This window comes from Elaeis guineensis, chromosome 5 (assembly GCF_000442705.2).
Source record: "Elaeis guineensis isolate ETL-2024a chromosome 5, EG11, whole genome shotgun sequence".
NCBI classification, from domain to species: domain Eukaryota; kingdom Viridiplantae; phylum Streptophyta; class Magnoliopsida; order Arecales; family Arecaceae; genus Elaeis; species Elaeis guineensis.
The window spans coordinates 20242745-20266982 of record NC_025997.2 but is presented as its reverse complement, the minus strand read 5'-3'; the positions used below and the strand labels follow the sequence as shown (position 1 = coordinate 20266982).

The 24238-nt window shown below is 36.2% G+C and overlaps 1 protein-coding gene and 1 non-coding gene across 2 annotated transcripts in view; both read right to left on the bottom strand.

The window, feature by feature from the left end:
- Nucleotides 1-7781, bottom strand: part of LOC105036977 (uncharacterized) — a 51881-nt gene extending 44100 nt beyond the window's left edge. Inside the window, exons 1-2 of the transcript XR_012141424.1 lie at nucleotides 7490-7781; nucleotides 4165-4335 (exon numbers count right to left, since the gene is read on the bottom strand). This is a non-coding gene — a transcript (uncharacterized protein). The remainder of the gene's footprint in view (nucleotides 1-4164; nucleotides 4336-7489) is intronic.
- Nucleotides 7782-9048: 1267 nt separating this feature from the next.
- LOC105032825 (zinc finger protein 6-like) lies at nucleotides 9049-9911 on the bottom strand. The gene has a single exon (XM_010907398.4). It carries the CDS (start codon nucleotides 9829-9831, stop codon nucleotides 9379-9381), a length of 453 nt encoding a protein of 150 aa, XP_010905700.1. The 5' UTR covers nucleotides 9832-9911; the 3' UTR covers nucleotides 9049-9378.
- Nucleotides 9912-24238: the final 14327 nt, after the last annotated feature.

The window sequence follows — 24238 nt, the reverse complement described above, 5'->3', positions numbered from 1 at the left end:
AGGACACTTCCTCTTCTGCACCCCATAAATTTTCCACATTAAATTAACATGTAATAGTTAAGTATCTGGATAGAAACGAAGAGATAGATAAAAACCTTCGTGAAGAAGGACTCTTCACTTCTCAATGCAATTAAGAGGAGGGCGGCAATTTATTTTTGGTGTGAGACCTGGTGGGCGCAGACTCCTTCCACACTTGAAACACTTCCAAGTTGGATAAGAACCAAATTAAATTAGACCTAATCCTATTAGGTCAAAGGCAACTGGTCTAGTTTAGCTCAAACGCTTTGAACTGAACCTATTTAGGAATTTGGGTTAATACAATGTGCTAACATATCAAATTAACCCTTAGAATTTACATTAAATCCTAATTAAATCAGACCAAGATCAAATCTCAAAATATGTGACCCATTAGGTTCTAAATCTAACCAACAGTGGACATAGACCCTTGACGTAACCCTAATCCGATCAGATTAAGTCAGCTCAAGAGCCCTAATCAACTAGGACTCTTCCTAATTGATTCTCGAATTAAACTCTTTTAATTCTGACAAGTCTACAAGTCAAGATTGACGTCTAGCAGCGTGTCATGACTACTCGAAAGATTTGAAATTTTGATGAAAAATTACCAAAATATCTTTCAGTAGTAAGTTACCACGTAATTCAATCCTTCAGTCAAACAACATCCCAGATGAGCTGTGGGCATGGAATAATGTCAAACTCAATTACTTATCTTTATATATCTCGATCAGAAGACGATGATTCAGTTGATGATATATTAAAAATCTCTTTCTAATTATCATCTTACTTTGATCAAAGACTTCCAGAATCATCGATCTATGAGATCACATAGGATGTTCGCTCCCTTTATTAGGAGTGACTGAGCCCTTATTGATCACTCACAACCTCCATGCACACTTCACCACATCCAGAACATCCTACACAAGGATCAGAGAATCAAGTTAGGAAACGAACCAAAATATGGATTCATGTACACAAGGTACCATGGCAATCTCAGATCAAAAGATCACTTACACAACTCCCACTAAAGAAGCATCAGCTGACATATAAATAAGACTCTATTAGATGTTCTCTCGCAGATCTATTCAGTGAACTCATTCTCTAATGAGCACCCACATCCTTGTATTAATGTCACCACACAAGTGATTGTGAGATCAACCACCCTCATCACTGAGCATACATAGAACATGCCAGTGTTACCGGTATCATTGATCTCCGACTCAATAAACCAATGACTAGGAGTATTTTAAGTCATGGCTATTAAAGATTTAGGTCTCACTGGCGTGATCTCATCACGGCCCTAAAACCATTGCCCAAACCTATGGAGTTCATTATAATCTTAAAAACAATAATAAGATGCAATATATAATGAATCGAAATGCCTATATTATTAAATATCAATATCAATTACATGAGTTTGGAAGATAAATTACAGAAAACATTCGATCGCATCCCATATGTGATTGGCTTGTAGGACATTATTCTTTCAATTTTATTATTAAATTGGGCTATGTCGAGATTACAATCGGACTTAATGTCGGGCCTTGAACGAGCTCGGACTTAGGCCGGGCCAATGATATACTCAAGCCTGGCCAAAAGGAAAATGGGCTCCATATTTTAGCCTGAACCTGGTCTAAATTTTTTCAGGCCTAACCCAAAGCCCGACCCAACATCAACCCGGCCCAAGCCCAATTCCAAGCTCTATTTCCTTTGCTTTCTTGTTGGCCTGAACAGCTACATTATTGCTCTAACTCTTCTAGGAGGATCAATTGGACCCTCCATCCTAACTAGATCGAATACCATGGTGGCCTCTCCTCAATCTCTTGACCAAATTGCTCAGAGGATGCCTCTGATATGGAGCCATACGATGATCAACTCCCCCTATTATATATGGGTGCAAAATATGTCATGTTGTTTATTGCTCAGCATCCATCCTAGCCTTTCTAGCTACAAAATTGGCTGATCAAGGAGGCAATCCTAGCTCACCTAGGCCTGGCTCCTATATTTGGCTTTTAAACCAATCAATCATCAAATCCTCTTCATCATGCACAAAGCCATCGTGAAGTCGCTTGATTTCTTATTCAATGCACCTTAATCGCAAATGCTGATGGTAACGAACATACGCAAGATCATTCAACCACCTCTGTGTAAGACAGTTCCTCTATTTGATGTGGATAACGGCAAAAATAGACCATTTATAGGCGGATCTAAATCATCTGCAAATCTACAATATATCATGAAATTATAGCAAAATCAAAAATTTGGCACGACATCTCCTTATGTTCCCATTTCATTGCTGATTTTCAGCCCCAAAAAAAGAAGAAATAAGGGGAGGCAACAACTCATTACCTGATTTTAGCATGGATTTGGCTCAAATGGTGTGAAATCTGGCATTTTTCTTTTTTCCAAGATTTAAAAAGAGTGAGAGGGGTTGAGAAGGCCCCTCTTCTTTTGCATGTGGAGCCCGAATTGGTGCAAACCGGATGGTTCGTATTTTCTCAACCCCCTCTTCTTTTGCATGTGGAGCCCAAACTGGTGCAAACTAGATGGTTCGCACTGTTATAACTCCGAACTGCCTAGTTCGAGCGGTTTGCATGATCTTTTGAGCCGAAGATGGGAACCATCCCGATTTCCCCTTAGTACGGTTAGCTTACTTAGGTATGCCCCGAGCCAAACAATTTAGGGCAGTACAACAAACCTTTATCCACCCCACATCCACCTCCAAATTTTAAGAAATTATTGTACAAAGCAAAAAGACAACTTTCTAACTTCCATAGAAAGAACACAATCTTATTTCTCTTAGCAAATCTACAATTAATAATGATAATAACTGTTCTTCATATTTAGAGCATAATAATAATAATATAAAGTTTCAAACCTCTTCATATTTAAAGCTAGCTTGGAGCCCTGGAGCACCTAACAAATATAAAAATTAAAAGTATTCTAATATGATTTAAAAGATGTTGGCATTTGTCAACATCTCATCAAAGAGACTATAGCTATGGTTCTTAAATGAAGGGGTATATGCTAGTGATGATATAGAGGGGCAAACTTAAAGAAATAAGATAGGTAACAATGAAAAGTTAACAACATAAGCTTATCCATCATTACCAACACACCATGCGCTCAAGTCAATGCCCACAATCAAATAATTTTCCTAAGGAATACAGACTTGAAGGTTTTATAGCTATTAGAGTTGAAGGATCTTGTAGAAATCCATCAAGTATGCTCAAAATGTTTTTATGTTAGACTGATGAAAATTTCAAAGCAACCTAGATGAATACCGAAAAGTTCTGATGGTAGGGGGCAATTAAGATGATCAACCTCTCAGTTCAAGACACACAATATATGGTCACTTCTTCTTAGTGCTCCAGTAAGCATGAAATGGAGCAAAGTCCATGCGCCTTAAAGAGTCAAACTTCAATCTAACACAAGTTTCAAGAAGGGATTTTCGACAGCATAGATAGCACTTCATACAGATGATTATAAAAGATTCAAAAGCAGCAAGCACAAAAGGAATTGCAACAGTCCATGATAACATATATCATATATGTATATTATGATGAATTCCCTATCTGACGGTAGTACACAATACATCAAAGCCCTAATTTCACCCACAAAGGAACACCACAACATGACACTATCCAACCAAAAACCATTGTCAAACACTAAGAGATTAAGCAGCAAAAAATTTGCACTGGTCCTTCCAGTATTCGATCATTACAAAAGGATCAAAATATCACTGCAGCAAGCAAAACAGCTAGTTTATTGGGTTTTAAATATAGCGCATATACATACATATCATATATGATATTTTTTTTAATAAAAATTGTAAGTGATACTATTTACTTTAAGATTAAAAAAAAAAAAAGTTGAAGAATAGCTAGATATGTCACTAAAAGTGCAAAAGAAAAAAAGAAATGGAACAAAAAGTTAGATATGCCTCCCAACAAACTTTAGTGCTTCATTAGAAAGCATATAGCTTTACACTTGTAACTCAGTATGCCACTACATGTTTTCATGGACTGATGGTTGTCAAAGTTCAATAACAAGGACTATATATTGTTCTGCATTTAGAACTCATCAATCTCCCTAAGCCATTCATGATTGGTGCATAAAATGATATTTAATGAGTGAAGAATAACTTACCACATACATAACATTCCTTCAGAAGATAGACAAATGTTGCTGGTGAAATGTGTGACAAATCTGAAAATGCATGCAAACAAATGACCCCATTTTCATGTAAGTATTCTTCAATAGCATTGCCTCCCCCAGGTGTTTCCCTATAATGTCCCATAGTTGAAGGGAATCTTCAACCTAAAAAGAAAAATTTGCAAATGGAAATAGCATAAACCAGAATATACTACAAGATTTGAAAACTAAAAAAGAAAACTGCAGGATGAACTTCAATTTATTGCCAATACAGTACAGCATGAATATCTCACTAACCTCCCTTTCCAGAAGCAACTACTGAACTGCTCAAGTGACTAAAACGTGGTGCTCCATCACTACGACCCGGCAAGCCTAAGCTACTGCTAGAAAGCATCATTCATTTGGGAAAGGAGGATGAAGAAAAGAGAGCATGGCAAAGTTGCCATATGATTTACCTTCTAGACACTCAATCTATACCATACATTCTGGTTCTCAAAAATGTATAGAACTGCTCCAGAGGAAAATCTTCTTTTTCAGCATTTGGCAATCCAAAGAAAACTCCAAGCAGGCAAAATAAGAAGAAAACTAAGGGTAGATTTTTTCATTAACAGACTTAAAAATTTTCCCATGTTTTATGTATTATTTTGAGAGAAAAAAAGTAAGTGGATTAGGATAAAAATACCCTTTTTCTACTAATTTCTCAATAATCTTATCTGCTCAAGTAAGAGCCTATTTGGAAAATCCAGCAAGATTGGCTGGTTTTCATGTTGGATCATGGATTACACAGTATATTTATGTGAAGCCCATGTCAACCCAATCCCTCTCCAGCTAAAATCCTATGGAAGGAAAAAAAAGGACCTCCATAGGTCTTTTTTTTTCCCCCACAGTCCAATAGGCCTATAGATGGGATTTAGGCCAAGACTAGGATGGGCCTTTAGAAACAACGAGCTAGGCAGGCTAACAGGCCCAATTCCTATAGGAAATCTAGCCCAATCCCATTAGATTTCCCGAATAGGCCCTTAACAATAGAAAAATCCTATTTTCTCTTTGTTTTGTTTTCTTTCATTGAATTTCATTTTCTCAAAAACCAAAAAGACCCTAGCTGTATTGGATATGTTTTCTTAAAAGATTAACATAATTGTCTGGCCCAATTTGCAATATGCCAATTTTGAACATTAAACCTCTCTGACATCTGGCCATTTATCTTATTTATCGATAAAATTATCAATCCAATAAAAGTTACATTTTAGGTAATAAACTTGTAATCTTAAATTATGTTATTTTATTTGTAGATTTTGTAGAGCTTTAGAGACATAACAGTTTCTTTATCTTATTCTGATCCCTTGCAAAATGATCAGTCTATGCTTATTTATGTTATAAAACTATAATTTAAATTATGTCATTTTGCCCACAGATTTACTTGAAAACCTAACATCTATCATGTAGTTCTCTGTATCAACCTTGCCGGTCGATTTCCTCTTGCCAAGACTTTATTTGAAGTGATAGGAATCTTGAAGGGCTGTCCAATGATCCAATCCATTAGATTAAAATGTGCAACCAAAAATTAAGGGTACGCAATCTAGCCAACTAGTCTCCAAAGTCTCTTGGTAGACAATTCTCTAGTCTATTGCTTCCTTGGAATGAAAGTATGGCCAAACCATCTAGAGGACCTGGCATGAAATAATAGGTGACCTAGTGACCATCAAATGCATTGTATATTCATTTACAAAAAGCCATCGCCATGAAGATGAGATAAGGCCAGCAAGCTCAGGCATACCTACCTAGTTTACACCTGTTTTTTTTTGGCTGCAAATCATCTTATATGGATTTTCCAAAGAACAAGCACACCTTTACCTGTTGGAAAGATCAAGATCTCTCTCTCTCTCTCTCTCTCTCTCTCTATCATGAGTAGTCAAGTAAAAAATTCCTTAGTTTTCATAGGTTCTTTTGCTTACCTTCCTAGGTCTACACTTCAATCCTCCTCCTCTCCCCCCGTCCTTTAGGTTGGAAACCATAGAGCATTGATTAAAGAAGAGTATCTTAGCCTCCCTCTATCTTATATAATATAAGTTGTCTAGTGCAATTCCAACACCCCCTACTTCAAATATATTTGTGAACGTTTTTAGGATTTACCTATAATAGCTAACCAATTGGCTGAACACCTTCAAGCCAAGTTTTTTGTGGACTTGTTTGGTTCATAGGAACTTTTCTTTCCTGAAATGTTATTCCTGGGAAGTTGATTTCTGAAAATATAATGCCTGAAAAAATAGTTTTGACATGTTTGGTCGACCATGGAAAAATGGCTTCTTTCAAAGTAATTTATATTTGATTGACCATCCATTTTCTTAGGAAAACTATATAAATTATACTCTTAATAGATATAAGACCATAACTTTTTGCTCCAAACTTTGTATAAATATTAATATAATATAAATATATAATTAATATAATATAATAGAACATTAGAACATGTCAAATTACTATATTAATATAATACTAATATATTGATATTATATCGATATATAATATATATTAATATAATATAATATTCATATAATATTATATATCAATATAATATTATATTTATATTATATTCATATAATATAAAAGGACCGCAATAAAAGGGTGTTTTGGGAATATAGCATCTCCAATTCCATTCCATCGGAATTACAACAAGCCACCCTCCTCCATAGGTTTTTTCTATGAAATATGGGAATTGTATTCCCACGGGAATCACATTTTTCCAATCTCTCTCCTTTGAAAACTCCAACCGAACAAAATGAGTTTTTTGTACTTCACAATAATCACACTTTCTCCCCTCCAATTCCTGCGAACCAAAAGGGTCCTGAAAGTCCAAATATTTCTCCATGATCATCTCATTACTTCACCCAAACACCCCATAACTTCAGGGCGAGCTATGTAGGAAAACCCACAATAAACCAGCTCTCAAAAACCAAAGATTCAACCTATTGGTGAGCACATCAATGTTCTTTATTGTACAGATTTACCCCACGAAAATCTTCGGATCAATCAATTTAGCAAACAAGCAATGATTCGCATATCAGAAACCGAAGCTTCAATCTATTCGTTTTTTCGAGTAAATAAATCGACTTCAGCAACAAAACAAGATCAACAACATAAATATCAACCAAAATCATTAAAAAGACCGCAGATAAAACAAAGTTGAAATCTTCCAACAAAACAATCATATAGCTTAACAAGCTACCAAAAATAGATGAAAAAGAGACAGATTAATCAACATTTTTGTGGGAAACCAGCTAAATTTTGGAGCACAATGGCTCAAGAAGGATCAGAGTACCGGCAGAATGGCGATTCCAGGAGTCGATCTAACAGCTGCAGCTCCTCTCCGAGGGTGGAAGAAGGAAAGGAAGCAATTCCAAGAGGGTCCTGGAGGCAATTCTTTCCTACGAAAAGGTGGATGGGGTTTTAGATGAAACCCTGTTTTTTTCGTTTATTTTTTGGGGGAGGTACAAAAACCCTGTTTTTTTTCGAAGCTTCCCCGGACCCTTTTACTTACCATAAACGACCCCCAAAAAAAAAAAAAAACACGCACACTCTGGCCCCGCTCCGCATACGGCCCTTTCCGGTTATCCCCTGGTTCCCAGACAGCCTTCCTACGGTGGCAACGGTTTATCCTATCATCCGTTTAAAGTCTTACCATCCCAACTCATCCCGATTATAAAATTATCTAAAAATTCCAAACTCTCCCATTAGCCTTCATTCAGATCGTACCACATCACAAGGGTATAAATATAGTCTCAGCCAGCTTGAGTACAAGCGTAGATTTTGGCTTATTAGTTAAAGCAATGTTAGAGCTCATAACATTTACGGAGTTCAAATCCTTTCACTCACCTATTTTTGATGCCAATAGCAACCTTTATCATCCCAGTTTTAACTTCTGCTTAATTTTGAATTTCTAAGTGTCATACTAAAATTGATGTAAAATTTATAGTTTATCACTTTATCTCATTTTTGTAAGGAATTGTCACATAATAAACCAAATGGACACAGTGGTGACATGACACGAATTATGTAGGTTTTCATGAATCAATATTTTGGCACGAGGATTTTTTTTCTGCAAAATAAACTAGATCCATTTCACAATCCACAATCTTTCATCTCAGTTTAGTATCAAGCGTTCAGAGAAAATTCGCTTTTTGATGTTATTAAGGCATGACGTTTCACTTTTTCAAAGATGTCAAGCTTAATTCCAACACTTCTCATAGTCTAGAAAGTCACCGTGTCACATGGTAAGAAGGCTAGTATTCTATTCTACTCCGCACATCCAGCAATAACGAGTGGGAGACGATGCCGAAAAAGTCAAGGTGCCCTGCGCAGATATCAAGCAAAAAAGATGCCCGTCATCACTTCAAACCATCACAACATTCACTGATTTTTGCCTATGTTCAAACGAAATTCAACTACATCCGGTCTTGAACAGGCATCATCTATTTGAATTGCATGTCTATTGATGATTTGATTCTAAACAATTCATTTGGGCTTTGCAAGCAATATATGAGCATCGATAAAAATTCAACATGTAACTCCTCCGATAAATGCCCCAATCTTTATCAACATGGTGGAAGCAACATTTACAATAGGCGAGTCCTTTCTCTCAACACTTGTTGAGTAACAAAAGTCCTAGAAAAATGTGGTTGTTCCATTGATTAAAATAGAAACTTTGCCAATAATTGATTTTATACCAATCGACATATCAGCAAGATAACGAATCCCCACGTGTTTCACTGCTGATTGTGGACTCAAGATAAATTTTTTATAAAAAAAAATAGCATAAAATCATTTGTATTAAGAGTGTTTTGATGCAAATAAATAAATAATTAATGGAAAATCATGAAATGTCCTAAAAGTTATGTGCAATTGCTTGCCCAAACAATGTCGCAATCCAGACATGAACACATGCAAGAATGCATCATCCTCTATGATAGTGTCCACTCACTTATATATAATACTGGGTGCCGGTGGTGATCTAGATATTTGACAAGGGCCCACCAAAGCCCTAAGTTTGCCAGCTTTGAGACATGAAGATTGAAGAATAGGAGCTGTAGCAGGATATCATGGTCGAAATTATTTAAAACAACTGAACACACAAAATTTTATTAAATTAAACTCGTGCCTGAGAATGCCCACAATGCCCACAATCTCATCTCACAGTTAGAATGAAAAGAATCAAGGAGCCGAGGAGGGGGCGAGGCTGAGATGGAGATCGATCTCGGGGTCGACGTCGGGGGCCCTCCGGCCGGTGGCGCAGGGCGGCGAGGGAGGAGGAGGGGCGCAAGGCCAGGCGGAGAGCTGGACGTGGAGCGGCGGAGCGGGGAAGGGCGGTGTCGAGGTGGCGGCGGAGGGGCACCAGAAGGCGGCGCGGGCGAGTGGATGGTGGGGGGCGGGGAGGGCGAAGCGGCGGGCTGCGTGGAACTGCGCGCGCTTCGCCCGCTGGCGCTCCTTCTTGTGGGCGTTCTGGTGGCCTCCCAGAGCCTGGGAGTTGGCGAACTCCCGGCGGCAGTACTGGCACTCGAACCTCCGCCCGCCCTCCACGCTGCCGCCGCCGCGGTGGTCGTCCTCCCCGGGTTCCGTTACCGCGAAGCCGAACAGTCTCACGCTCGGTCTCGTGTCCTCTCCCATTATTGTTGTTATTTTTCAGAGAGGAGGAGGAGTGAGGGGATGCGGGTGTGATAGAAGTGCTTCGAGGTCCAAGGGAGGAGGGAGAGTTCAGGCTTCATGGAGCGAAGGGATTTGTTTCTGCATGCATATAAAGGAGCAAGGATCTGCTCACCTGTCGGTGAGCGTTGGAAAAAGGCGACGGTGGAGACGAATGGATAAACTCGTGGAAAGTGAAATGAAAAGATAAAATACGGTGGTAGAAGGTTCTTTGTGGCTGACGCGGATGGAAATAACCATGAGAACTGTAGAGCATGGTAAAGATGGCAAAGGGGCAACGTTTTTAAACCGCAATCTTGATGAGTGCAATGACCTGTGCAAAATTATTCCTAGATTATAGGTCAATAAAATATAGCATATCTTAATCCGCAGATTGATATGGAATAGAATGCCTTTATTAAAGGTAGGAATATTTTTTGATAATGTTCTAATAGCTAGAAAAATTATGTATGATTTACAAAGGGTTTGCGTAAGATGTGGTTATATGGCTATTAAATTAGATATGGAACGAGCTTATGATGCGATTCAATGGGAGTTTCTATTCAATTTATTTGATCAATTTGGTTTTCGGGATACTTGAATGATTTGATTTGTAGATGTATTGTGTCTCTTTTATTTATTATTTTGATTAATGACACTCCATCTGATACTTTCTACTCTTCTATTGATTTGAAACTAGAATATCCTTTGCCACCCTACATATTTATAATTTGTGCAGGTATTTTCTCATGAATGCTAAAAGCTATGGTCTAGACAAATACATTGGTTGTATATCAGCTGACTTGATTAAGAGTAACTATCTCTCATCTTCTCTTTACTCGTCATTGTGCTATATTTTTCAAAGCTATATTATAGGAAAGTCTATGATTAAATTCAGCCTAAAGATTAATATGCTCACCAGATAGCATATCAAGAATCATCTTCACATCAGGAAAGCTAATGGTACTCGATAGTATTTAAGGGTTCCCATCATGGTTAAGAGACCATCTTCAGCCAATTGCAATGATTTAGTACAGAAATTCTTCGATAGATTAGAGGGTTAGTCATGGAAAGCTTTATCTATGATGGATAGAATTACTCTTATTAAGTCAATATTATCTGTACTTGCTACTTGTTTGATGACGAATTTTATTAAATCCTATGGGTGTGCTACAAACAATATTGGAGGGCAATATTAGAAATATCCTATGGGGCTCAATAAATTCTTCAAAAAGGGTGCATTTGATATCATGGGATAGTGTATACTAGCCCATCTAGGATGGAGGTTTGGGAATTCCCTTGTTGGTTGCTTGATATGATGCTTTAATGGCTAAACATACTGCAAGAATTTTGTTGTTCTAGGATGGTTTCTAGAGTTTATTTATGAAGATGAAATATGTGTCATGGTCCTCTATCTCTTTTCTGATTAGTCCTCATAGTATTGGTCCAGTATGGAAGAAGATTTTGTTCTTATGCTCCACTAGTTTACTCTAATCTTAAATAGTGCATTAGTAATGAGTTAATATGATTTATGATTTGTAGTTATTATCCATCCATCTTGCACGTTGGCTTGCTCTTTTAATTCTGATTTTTCTTAGGGTCAGATGGTGCAAAATCTATTTTGTGGTCAATGAAAGAAAATGGAATCAACTTTTAGTCTATCAACTGTTATAAGGAGTTAGCTAATAAGGTTGTTTCCAATAACGATTGGTGACAATGGAGATAAGTTAAGATATATTTATTTAAACTTTTCTTATCCGGATCTGTGCTAATTGTGGTATCCATTGGGTGTGAAAATTGGTGTATCCATCATAGAGTTTCTTTATTCATTTAGAAAGTTGCTTGGCATCAACTTTCTTGTTGAGATATTTTACATCAGCAGCCTTCACATTTTGAGCTGGTATAGCCCTTGATGTTATTAAAGATAGATCTTTTAGGGAAGATAGAACAAATGAGGTGGTATTTATATGTTATATTGCTTGTCACATCAAGTTGACTAGGAATGACCTTATCTTCTAATGTTTGAGAATGATTGCCACGTTAAGTCTCCTGAAAGCATCCATACATGGCTAAAAGTTCATCCAAATGACTATTTCAGGAAAACTTTTGATAATAGGAGAAATATATGGCTCTTTTCATATAGCTTCTGTAATTCCTCATATGATATATTTCTCTAGGAGCCGTCACCCCCTTGTTTTCTCAAGGTTAACTTTAATGGTAATATAAAAATAAAGTGCTTTTGGTGGCTATGAACTTTGTTATTAGGAGGCTAGTGATGTTTTAATTGCTATAGGTTGCGTTAAGATCCTTGTACCATATTCTAATGATGGAATTACGTGCAGCTTGGGAGTGATTAAAATGTATTTTTGATACTCTGAGGATCTCTCATAGTTATTTAGAGAGAGATTCTTTGACAATTATTTAGTGACTTTTAGACTCACCATCTATAGATACCCAACTCTATCCGCTAGGACAAGATTATTGGCATTTGGTACAATTCTTAGTTTCTTTTAAGGCGATAAATATTTATAAATAAGTTAGTGATGCAACTTATTAGATAGCTTTCCATGTGGCTAACCACATGGGCTATATTACAAGATTCAACTATAGATGTTTCTTTTATTTTTTTTTTGAATATTTTATATTATGATTCTCATGGATGTTTCTATTCACATATGGTACAATACATATGATCTCTCAAAAAAAGGATCTGGACAATATTTTTGGACATGATATTAATACCTCTATGAATAGTTCAAATTAAAATATATTTTTAAATATTAATTTTTAGATTTTCTAATTAAAAATATATATTAAAAAGATAAAAAAGATTTAAAATTTTGATTGATGTAAATATATCATATCGGTCAATATCTCAAATTTTATCAGATAATCTCGATCAAGATTTTTGCATATAACACATTAGGTGGTGTTGGATATCAAATTGAGATCTCGACTAAAATCTTTGCGGACATGAAAATCTTGCATAGATATTGTTGTTTATTGTAGTTATAAGCAAAATCTATAAATAGCTAACAAGGCTTATAATTTTACTTAGTATTATGTCAATTTATAACCTGGTCGATATAATCCTTAAAAAAGTTTATCAAACTCTTTTCTCTAGCTATAGTTTTAATTAATTATGTTGATAATACATCAAAACATAATAATAAAAATGTATATCGAGGATAAGTTTGAAAGCTTGAGAACATATTTTAACATTTTTTAGGGTGCACAACTAAGATCCATCCCCTAGAGTAACTACTGTTTTTGTTTGATTTCTACTTAATGAAATTCTTTTTTGGTAGTTCTTGGTATCTTATGATCAATTCATATTTATTTACTTGCTTATTTCTCGATATATACAAACAAGTGATAATTGTGTATAGAAACAAAATATAATCAAAACCCTAATATATCTATCCACGTATGATGATTAACTAAAAAAAATTGCTACTTGCTGCTAAACACAAAACAGCTATAAAATAGGGTTTAAATGACATCAACTCTTTTAATATCTTTTTTTGCCTTTCGTTATCACTGCTCTTTTTGCATCTAAAATGGTATTTAAATTCTATATATTTTATTTAAGAAAAGAAAATCTAGATCTCCCTCCTCATACTCAATTTTCTATGTTGAAAAGGCAGTCTAGGAAATGTTGGGAACCCATTTGAACTTCTCATAGAAATAACCTATCCCTTGTGTTTTTCACCACTGCCACATACGTTCATAGAACTATGGAAGGATGGGAGTTCAGCACCGTTTAATTAGGAGAGCAGCAGAGGTTTTCTTTCTTTTTATTTTGGAAAAGAAAGGAGACATACATCCATATCATGATCAATTATCTTCCCATACTCTGGAAGCACCATCCGGGACTCAAATTCAAAATCTTTGATTGCTAGATGGTGAGTAGGACCATTGGAACAAGGTTAATTAGTTCATGAAAAAAGAATACACTATAATCATATTGAGATTTTCCAAAAGTTTTCGATTACTGTAGCTGCGGGTTTGAGATGCAATCGGAAGATGGATGTGAAAGGCACAAATTTAATCTTAGTCTGGATTTGCTATCTATGAATTTACAACTTCCAGCTCAATGTAACCAAAGAACAATCCTATCCAGGCTCTAGTGCCTAGTTCTCCATTAGAAGAAAGTTGTTTGTTACCTAAAAATGCAAAAATGAGTGTGAATATCACTTACATGGAGTGGAACAACTTTATCTTGACATGCTCGATTGCATGACAGCAGGTGTGGAAGTTGGATAAGATATGACAACACTCTACTTTGTGATGTTTGGGAGAACCAAGATAAGAATTCATCTAGTAAATATATTTAGTGAAATTACATGCATGGAATGTTGCTATCTATAAGTGGAATATAATCAAATGTTGCACCTTAACCATGGCCACTCACAATTGAGCGAAACCATCTGATCGTCTACACTTTTGACTAACTACAATTTGCCAGACACTGTCTAGTAGTTTTTTCAATGCGCCAAATGCTCAAACTTTTTTTTTTCTTTTAATTTGTAATAGAGAGGCAAGCCTCAATACACTAATATATCTTGCTTTCTAAACATTGTTATGGGTTTATTTTCTGCACCTCCCCTGAATGTTGTGATGGAGTGTGTGATATTTTACCTCTAGGAGCGCACATTTTGATGGGATTTGCATAGACCCACTGAAAAGAGAGAGAGAGAGAGAGTGAGAGATGAAAAAAAAAAAAAAAAAATCAATCTCAAGGTATCAAACGTTGTCTGATCCTCGTACATCAGGAGCTGTGGCTTCCATCCAAGAGGGTAGTCCATTCAAATGGAACAAATAATTCTTTGGAGCAACCCCTCTCAAAACAAATTATTTCTCTTTTTTATGAGTCTGACAATACACCAACAACTATCCTGCGCGCAAAACAACGAAGGTTTTTATCAATAACCGTTGGCGTAATTTAAAAAAAAAAAAAAAACCTGTTAAGTTTTTTTTTGATAAATAAATAAAATTGTTAGCCCGACCATCCTATAGAGTAAGAAATTATGGCATCTTGATGGCACTATAGCAAGGATCCAACTTTCCTTACCACTGAGTTATATTTGCGCACGACGCCAACTCCCTACTTAGGCCTCTACCTAACCTTTTGTAAAGTATAAATATATCTTTGATTTAGAAATTAATTTAAAGCATATATGCACACAGTTATATGTATGAATTATACATATATAGAGTAATAATATATTGCTAATCAATCACGTAAAAAGCTTCTCATCTTGACGCTGTTGTTCCACTGTGCCATGCATCATACCAATATGCGGTGGCAGGAGAGGTTTATGTGATTATTTGGGAATGTTCCTCGTAATATTACTCTTTTAGAAAATAAATTAGACAATACTTGTGAGGGCGAATAACTTTCCATGTCACTCCTTGTGTCCGGTACGTGTCTTATCGCTTTTGCAAAAAATCTTACGAACATGGATTTTGCTGCGGTGTCCGTAAATGATAGACTTATCATTTTTATTTAGAAGAATTAACTATCCGGTCAAGAAAGAACGTTCCGGATTCTCTAACAGCTGCTTTCTGTAACCGATCACGATCGGGACCAATGCGCTTAATTTTTTCAACATACAGTGCTAATTTACCAAAAAGATAATGATACTTTCCGTGAATTTTTTATAATGTTAGAAATATTTTTAAACTTTTCTTCTCATCCGATTTCTGATTCCTCCGTCGGGAAGAAAGACGTGGAGATAAAAACTGAAACCTGATCGGATCGGATATGATTATATTCATATCTATATTTATTTTATCTAACGAATATAAATATAGATATGGATATTATTTGAATATAAAAATTAATATTCATATTTATTTTAAACGAATACGAATATAATTCGGATACTAGAAGTATGGATATAATTATAAATATGACTTAAATAATTAGACTTTATAACAACAGAATTAAAGATATTACTAAATAGATGATAAATTAAATTAATAATTTATCTATGTAGTTATATATTTTTTAAAAAAATTAATAAGAATTATATAAAATTAAAAAAGATTACATATAAATTCGGATATTCGGATACGGATCGCATAGTTGTCTATCTATATCCATATCTTTTTTTTTTTGACGAATTCGGATACGAATATGGATATTAGTCGGATCCTCAAATTTCTATCCATATTCAAATTGATTCGGATACCAAAATGAATCTGGACAAATAATATCCATACCACTTGTACTCCTACATGGAGGGTAGGGGGTAGCAAAGGGAAGAGATGGCAAGATGGAATCAATATACGGGGGAGGTGGTGGTGAGGGGATCGAAGGGGCCAATGTGAGAGGTGGTTGGCACTGGGGGAGGCGGCCGACGACGGGAGGGGCCGGCGAGGAGAGGAGGTGGCAGTATAGAGTTAGTGTATGGGGGAGGGGGCTAGCTCGAGGAGGTGGATAGTGTGGGGAAAGGCAGATGGCATGGGGAGAAGAGATGGATGAGAGGAGGAGGTGGCGCGATGGAGCCGGTGTATGAGGGAGGGGATGGCGAGAGGAGGGGGCGGCAAGATGGAGTCGGTGTATGGGGGAGGAGGTGGTTGGCACTAGAGGAGATTGCAAGCAACAAAAGAGATCGATGAGGGGAGGAGGCAGCGGTATGGAGTCAGTGTATAGGAGAGGAGAATGGCGCAGGAGGTAGACAGCATGAAGAGAGATGATGGGATGGGGAGAAGTAGTCGGTGAGGGGAGGCCGGCATGATGGAGCCAGTGTATGAGGGAGGGGGGCAGCAAAGGGAGGGGGCTTATGTGAGGAGATGGATAGCATCTGAGGAGAGGGTGTGGACCATACGGGGAGAGGTAGCGGGTGAGGAGAGAAGGCTGTGGAATGAAGCCAACATACGCGATAAGGGGCCCGGCGTGGGGAGGTAGACAATGCAGGAGGAGGTGGACGGCATGGGGAGAGCAGCAGCAAGGGGCGGGGCGACGTGATGGATGGGAATACAAGGAAGAGGGTGGTGAGGGGAGGGAGCAATGGGGAGGCCTCTGTATTGCATGCACTAGGTGCAATTGGACCACATCAAATCCCATGGTCAATAACACGCCATGCTACCCCTTGTAGCAGCTGGCAAGGGGAGGGGGCGAGGATGAAAATTGATCGATTTTTAAAAAAAATAAAATAAATATTTTTAGTAAAAATAAAATAAATCAGTTTAATAACATGTTAAAATTAAATTTTTTTAATTATACCAATCTAATGGATTGTTAGAATGTCCCCACTATTTCTATTAAAAAATATTTTGGAAGTATCATTGCAACTTTTTAGGAACATACCAATAATGGCATGCATTACCCAAAAACATTTCCTTTTACTCATCTCTTAAGTCTGCTGATGAGATAATAGACTGCTAAATTTGGCATTGAGCAAGTAAATAGTCTCGAGGAAGCAGCTCGGACAATTTTTTTTTTTTTTAATAAAATATTAGTTTTTTTTTTCAATAATTAAATATTACTAATTCTTTAATTGATGGAATATCATTCTACTAAATCTGGAAAAAAATGTGCTTATTCCTTCGAAACCGAGTAAAATAAGTGCAAGTCCAAGGTGCCCTTAGTTTGAAGGGTTTGCCTCGTATGAGCATTAGCGGAGGAATAAGTTCCAGGCTTGCATGACATGTCGTGCCAGAGTCTAAACTTGGTAGCAAGGGGAGTGGATGTCGGCCACCAACGCATGCCCCTCGCAAGCTTAGTGGCTCCAACTGGGTTCCCTCGCCACCGCTGTGGACGAGATACTCGTGTCTCCCACGACGCAAGCCCGATGGACATCCCGGTCTCGAAATTTCTACTACCATTTGTACCAATTAATTGTCCTTCCACTCAGCACTTGGCCTTCAATGTCATCATTCCACTATATCGAAAGTACCAAAAAAAAAAAAAAAAAAAAACACTAAAAATTACCAGCTTTATCATTTTCAAGTTTATTGATTTGTTTTAACAATCAATGATTGGTTGAGCAATGAGAGATCCCAAATAATTAAACTTAGTAGTGATGCAAAAGATGATCATTAGCAGTACTCAACGAAAAAAATAAAAAAATTAATAATGAGAAGGGTTAGGGATGGAGGTACGAATATCTTGTGCGAGACAATTGCGGGCTTAGTAATTATTTTTTAAAAAAAATCTATGATAGTATCTGTACCCAACATTTTGCTTGTGCAGTTAAATGTTTTCGTATGCCAAAGAGTGTAAAAAATGTAAGATAGATGTTTCCATTAAAAGATTTAAGTATATCATATGTGTTAGGAAACTAGCTAACAAATTAAGGTCATTCAATTTCATACCAAAAAAATTTAAGGTCATTCAATTCAAGGATAAACACATTGAACTCATCATCTTCCTAGACCTCTCTATCAACGCTTGATCTCTGCTGCTCAAGAAACTCTCCTGGGGAGACTGTAATTGGGCTATAACCTTTTATTACAGAGAAACAAAGTTGTTCATAAGAATTAAAAATAAAAATGTACCAGAGTGCAGCTGATGGTACTCCACACTTGGAGAAAAAGATGGATGCTGTTTGTTGGGTAGTTCACCATCTCTGGCCATGCCACTTAATGGCCATGCCAACTCAAGTCAACCCATGCGTTTTCATGTTGTAATGCAGATGAAACATACCACACCATGCTAGAGATTTGGCTCACTAATGTCTTTTAGACATGATGTACCCCCTTGAGTTGATAAATCTTGGTAAAATCATGACCTACTTAGTCTAATAAGGGTTTGGGCTGTATCTTTCCGGTGAAAGAATGATTAGTACTTTCTCGCAACATCACTATTAGATCATATCTTGCATAATTTTCAAATTAGCATTTTGAGCTTTTTTTTTTTTTTCATCTATCAGTATAGATTTCATAACAGCTATTGCATAATGTAATGGTGCATATAGTAAAACAGGATGAATCATTTCTTCCGGAAAAAGATACAACCCAAGCCCATCTGATAAATGAGTCCTTGAGCAACACTTTTGGATACTTGGAGGAAGAAAAAACAAAAAAGCCTCGACAAACTCCAGTTATGGGTCCCACTATAATGTCAACGGAGGCTAGCATGTCGACTTTAGACACATAGCTGGTTGGAGAGATGTTGGGGATAAACCTTTTGTTCCGCTTTATGGTGCCATGTAATCTCGTTAGCTTTAGGTCGGTGGATGGAGAAATGAAAATTCTGAAAGCTAATAAACTTCTTTACGTATATTTATTTTATTTTATCAGGATTGTATGAGAAAAATGAACTATCTGTGGTTCGCTCTTTCTCTCTTTGGAGGGGAGATTTTTAATTATACTTTTAATCTCTAAAATTTAATATATAAATTTTAAATGATTCATAAAATTTAAAAATCTGAAACTTAATTTTTTTATTTTTTAAATTATTTTAATATTGTCCTTCTCTCGGATCTGGCCATTTTATCTCACCAATATTTTCAACAAGCCATAATGGATACTTATGTACCGAAAAAAATATTTATGTAACAAAAACCATCTAAATATAAATGATGTGGCATTAATCAAAATATAATATGATGTAAATAAAGTGGAATATGGATGATGATATAGCATAATGGATGAAAATTAATTTTTATTACGATGGCGTGGCATATGAATGATGATCATATGGCATATAGATGATAATGCGATATGTGGTGTAGATTTTTCTATCCAAAATATCTAAGCATTAGATGCCATAGTATCATCTATATGCCACATCATTATCTATGCATTATCCATATACTATAAATTATATTTTTAATCCTCTAAATTTTATAGATGTTCTTACATGATTCTTATAGTTTAAAAAAAAAATCTCTAATTAGATACTTTAATTTTTAAATATAATATAATTTAATTTATTCAATATATGGCAAGGCAAATGATGATTCTAATGTGACGGCAATATTCAAAATAGGAAGATTGTGTCCCAATTGGAAGATAGTCCTAAAGCAAATTAAGTTCAAAAATTTGAAGACCGTTATGTGGCGATAATGATGGAGAATGAATGAGTCAGTAATCGAGTTTCTCTTTGAAAAGGAATGGATCAGTAATCATGGACCATGTAATCAAAGATCTCAGGCATTTGCTTCGATTGGGGTAGAATGGGTAAGCTAAAAGAACAAATAAATTAAAAATAAAATTATTTCTTTCTCTTTCGTTTATCCTCTTTGGCTAATTATTCTTTTTATATTTAGATCGAACACTCTATGTTTGCATTTTTTTTTTCCAAAATGGGATCAAGAGATGTAATAAAAAACTAGATGAATAACATATGATGTGATATTATATATAAATCATGATTATATAATTTTTTTTCTCGCATATATATTTATATTTGCTCTAGTAGAAGGTAGGAAGAAAAAGAGGATGGGGTTAAGGATATGATTGAAGATGGAGTACAATCAACAATATAATAATATATTATTAATAATTTTTTTTTTATTTTTAATATGTGCATTGCATCTTTACATTAGTTCTAATTGTTCCAATCGTAGTGTTTAAATTAAATCATATTTAAAAAATCAAAGTATCGAATTAGAATTTTTTTAACTATGAGGATCATATATAAATATTTATAAAATTTAAAGGATCAAAAATATAATTTATAATATATAGGTGATGACATAGCATATAGGTGATGATATAATATATGGATGATAATATGACACTTGACGATTGAACACTACTTTTGGATAAAAAATTTTGCAGCATACGTCATTTCATCATTTATATATCACATCATCACCCACTAAGTGATGACATGCCATATAGATGATAATATATCACTCGATGATTGAACACTTCTGGATAAAAAATTTTACAGCACATACCATGTCGTATACATATACCCCATTATCACACATATGCCACATCATGATCTATACCATATTATCAAAATAAATATTTTCATCTGTTATGCCATGTCATCACCTATATACTGTGTTATCTACATTATGTCACCTCAGTTAATGCCACATCATCTCTATTTAGAAAATTTTTGCCACATAAGCATTTGTTTTTACTGAGCATCGATCATCACCGTCTGGAATTTTTGATAAGATAAAGTGATCAGAATTTAGAAGAATGACCCCATCAGAACGATTCAAAAATTAGAGAGATCAAATTTTAAATTTTTAAATTTAAAAAATTATTTAAAAAATATGCTAAATATCATAGACTAAAAGCATAATATTTTTTAAAAATTTTTATTGCGGAGTGATTATATATGCATGCTCATTTTTAACTTTCACTTTACAAATAATTACCTGCCTGTGTAATTATGCGATAAACCAAATAGGGTCATCATCAAATTGCTACCCCGGAGACAGCTGGCTCTCACCCAATGGAATCTAAAAATGCCCTTTACTCAATCGGTGGCATGTGAAATGACCTGCCACAAGCCGGCAGAGGGCTTCAAAATGTGACAAAACCCATTGAGGTTGAGGCTGCTGTGAGGCCAGCCATCCTCCAACACATTGCAGGACAAATTATACCCCATATTACATGCACTATATTGCCATGTACGCCATCAATCACAAAATATATATATGCAGCTATATTAATGGCATGCACCGCTGTATGATGCATGCAGTGTAGGATATAATTTTCCTATGTTGTAGGATGGGAAAGCAAGCTGAGGATACAAAGTAAAATAACCAAAAAGAAGAAAAGGTTCGAGGCTCTATATATCTTATGGTCATACGAGGGTCTCCAAGGGCTTCAGAATCCAAGTACAAATCCAACAAAGTGTTCACTTTCATGATCCACTCCTCTCTCTCCTCTCCTTTTTCTAAAACGATGAATGGTGGAGTGTGGTGATAGCCACAGCATATACACCCTTTCATGTTTCAATGCGACAAAACATGACATCCAAGGTGGATGGAGATCCATCAACACTTTAGCAACTCATGTCCCCCAAAGGCATTTGTAGGTAGTCCCGGGGGGGGGGGGGGGAATACGAGTACAAACAAACACTTTTGCGCGGCTCATCCAAAACCACACTCGAGGCACAATACACTGCTGAAGGGACCTTGGTGGGAGCACATAAAATGCTGGGGTCTTGGAATCAAATCATGAAGAGTGATATATTTTTCCTACAACCACTAAACACCAATTAGGACGCTATGGTTCCAAATTATGCATAGATAACATCGATTAACATGTGATGGTTGGCAAAATTTGAGATTGCTGGGATCGCATGGTCGGTCCGGCACACATGTTAAAGCATCACACGTGTCAACTGGCCCGACAGGACATGACGCAGATTAAAGATCAGCCATTGCTTTCGTTTCTTTGCCAAGGTCAACTGCATGAGCCAAATGACCCATAAATTTGTCTGAAGCTGGATTTTGTGGTAGATCTGCCTTCCACTAGTTAAGCTTTTATCTGTGACCACAAAAGGACAAAAGAAAAGTGCACTGAGGCAAATCTTTACGTATCTCAAAAGCACCATCGGCTAAGGGACCCGCCTTTTACTTCAAGGAAGATGAGGATTTAGGTATCCATGGAAAAGGTTCCTCCAGGAGGTGCAATAATGGGACGTAAATAATAAGTGCAAGTTGATGCAGATCATAGCCTTGGCAGTTGCTTAATGTAAAAATAATGAGAATCATGAAGACCCGCTAACGTTTAGTTACTTGTCCGTGTATGTTGGCAACTTGATAAATAGGCTGAACCAATGACCCTCGACTGGACCACCTTGGTGGACTTGGGTTGGGTTTTACCAAAGGTGGGGATTTGGCTATTGTTATATATTTTTTTTTAGTAGAATTTGGCAATTGTTATTTAATAACACCTATTATGCAATTCGGCTATCTTTTGGTCTCAGGACTTGCTTGACTTGGGTCGTTAAATTGGATTGATCTTGACGTATGTACCTTCGACATATGCACCTTGCCCATTATGTTGCTAATTTGTTAGACCCAGCGATTCGGCGCTACTCTAACTATGAGTAGGCAAGCTTGTTAACAAGAAACCTTGGGTTAAAAGACCTCAAATAGGTTAATCAAGAAAGAAGAAGAAGAACAGAGGGCAAACTTAAAACTTATTTTTCACCCTTTGGGTGAAAATTGATGCTTAGATGGAGACGCATTCTTCCACACACACACACACACACACACACACACACACACACACACATATATATATATATATATATATATATATATATATTCCTTTTTATCTTTCTTTGGCCTTTTCTTTTGTTTTTCTTTACCTTTTTGCTCTTTCATGTCAACTCTAGTCTCCAGGTCAGAAGATTGTGCAAGAGCCACCATCTGCTGGTTCCATTACTCATTGTTTGATTGGTCGCTACCTGCTAGTGCAAGGTGACAACTTTTTCTTTATAGAAGATTCCAGTGGAATGGTGAGTATAACAAATATGATTGGTAAAGTTTGGTTAAGTCGGACCGCGCGGTTAAGTTGGACCGCACATAAAAGGAGATTTAGCCTTAGTAGGTTGTTGCTTGAGAAGAACAATGATGTGGTGGGAGATTTTAAAAATTGCGGAAGAATTTATAAGATTCCTTTGATAGGCATGATGGTGAGAGGAAAGTGGGGATCGAGGTTTAGATAGATTGAGCTATACACATTCTATCTTGAAATCAAAATTGAAATGGGACTCCTCCCAACCAAATGATTAGAATAGAGTTATCCATTTTTATTCTAATTTCAGACCCCTACTCTCCCTAACCAAATACTTCCAAAACGGAATTAGAATTAAATTGAATTGGAATATGAATCGAAATAGAAATGAAATTGTATCGAATCAAATAGTTGGAATAAGAGTTATTCATTTCCATTTTTATTCTAAAGCTCAGCTCTTCTAGACCAAACATGCTCTAAATCCAATCCATACTTAAAATGGATCATCTTTTCTTAATTCTAAGTCTAATTATGATATTTTTGGCATTGATTGGATTGGATTAGTTTCAACCTAATTTGACATTGCATAGGTTAATCCAATCCACATGCAATCCCACCCACCCTCGTATCTAATTCAGCTTCACTTGTCAGGCCACACCCTTGCATAGGTGTGACTAATAGTTGGGGCCATTTTATTTACAGGTATTTAATTACTGATCCCCTAATTGGCGCCATTTTAATAAAAACTCCTTGTTGATCAAAACTGTAACTTCTGGTCCTTATTTAGTGTAACCCAATAGCTTTGATGCGAGATGTCTTTAAAAAATACCAAAAATATCCTTTCATGCCACGAAATATTCTAGATTCCATTCTTTTACAAAATGTTTCTCTATTTTTTAGAAGAAACAACAGAAGCCCATTCTTCGAGGGATTTTCTATCCGTAGATCACCTTTCCAAATTCGTTAAAACTCAGGTCTAAATATTCTGATGTGGACATTC

Coding starts and splice junctions, on each gene's coding strand:
- LOC105032825 (XM_010907398.4), bottom strand. CDS start 9,831: ATGGGAGAGGACACGAGACCGAGCGTGAGACTGTTCGGCTTCGCGGTA.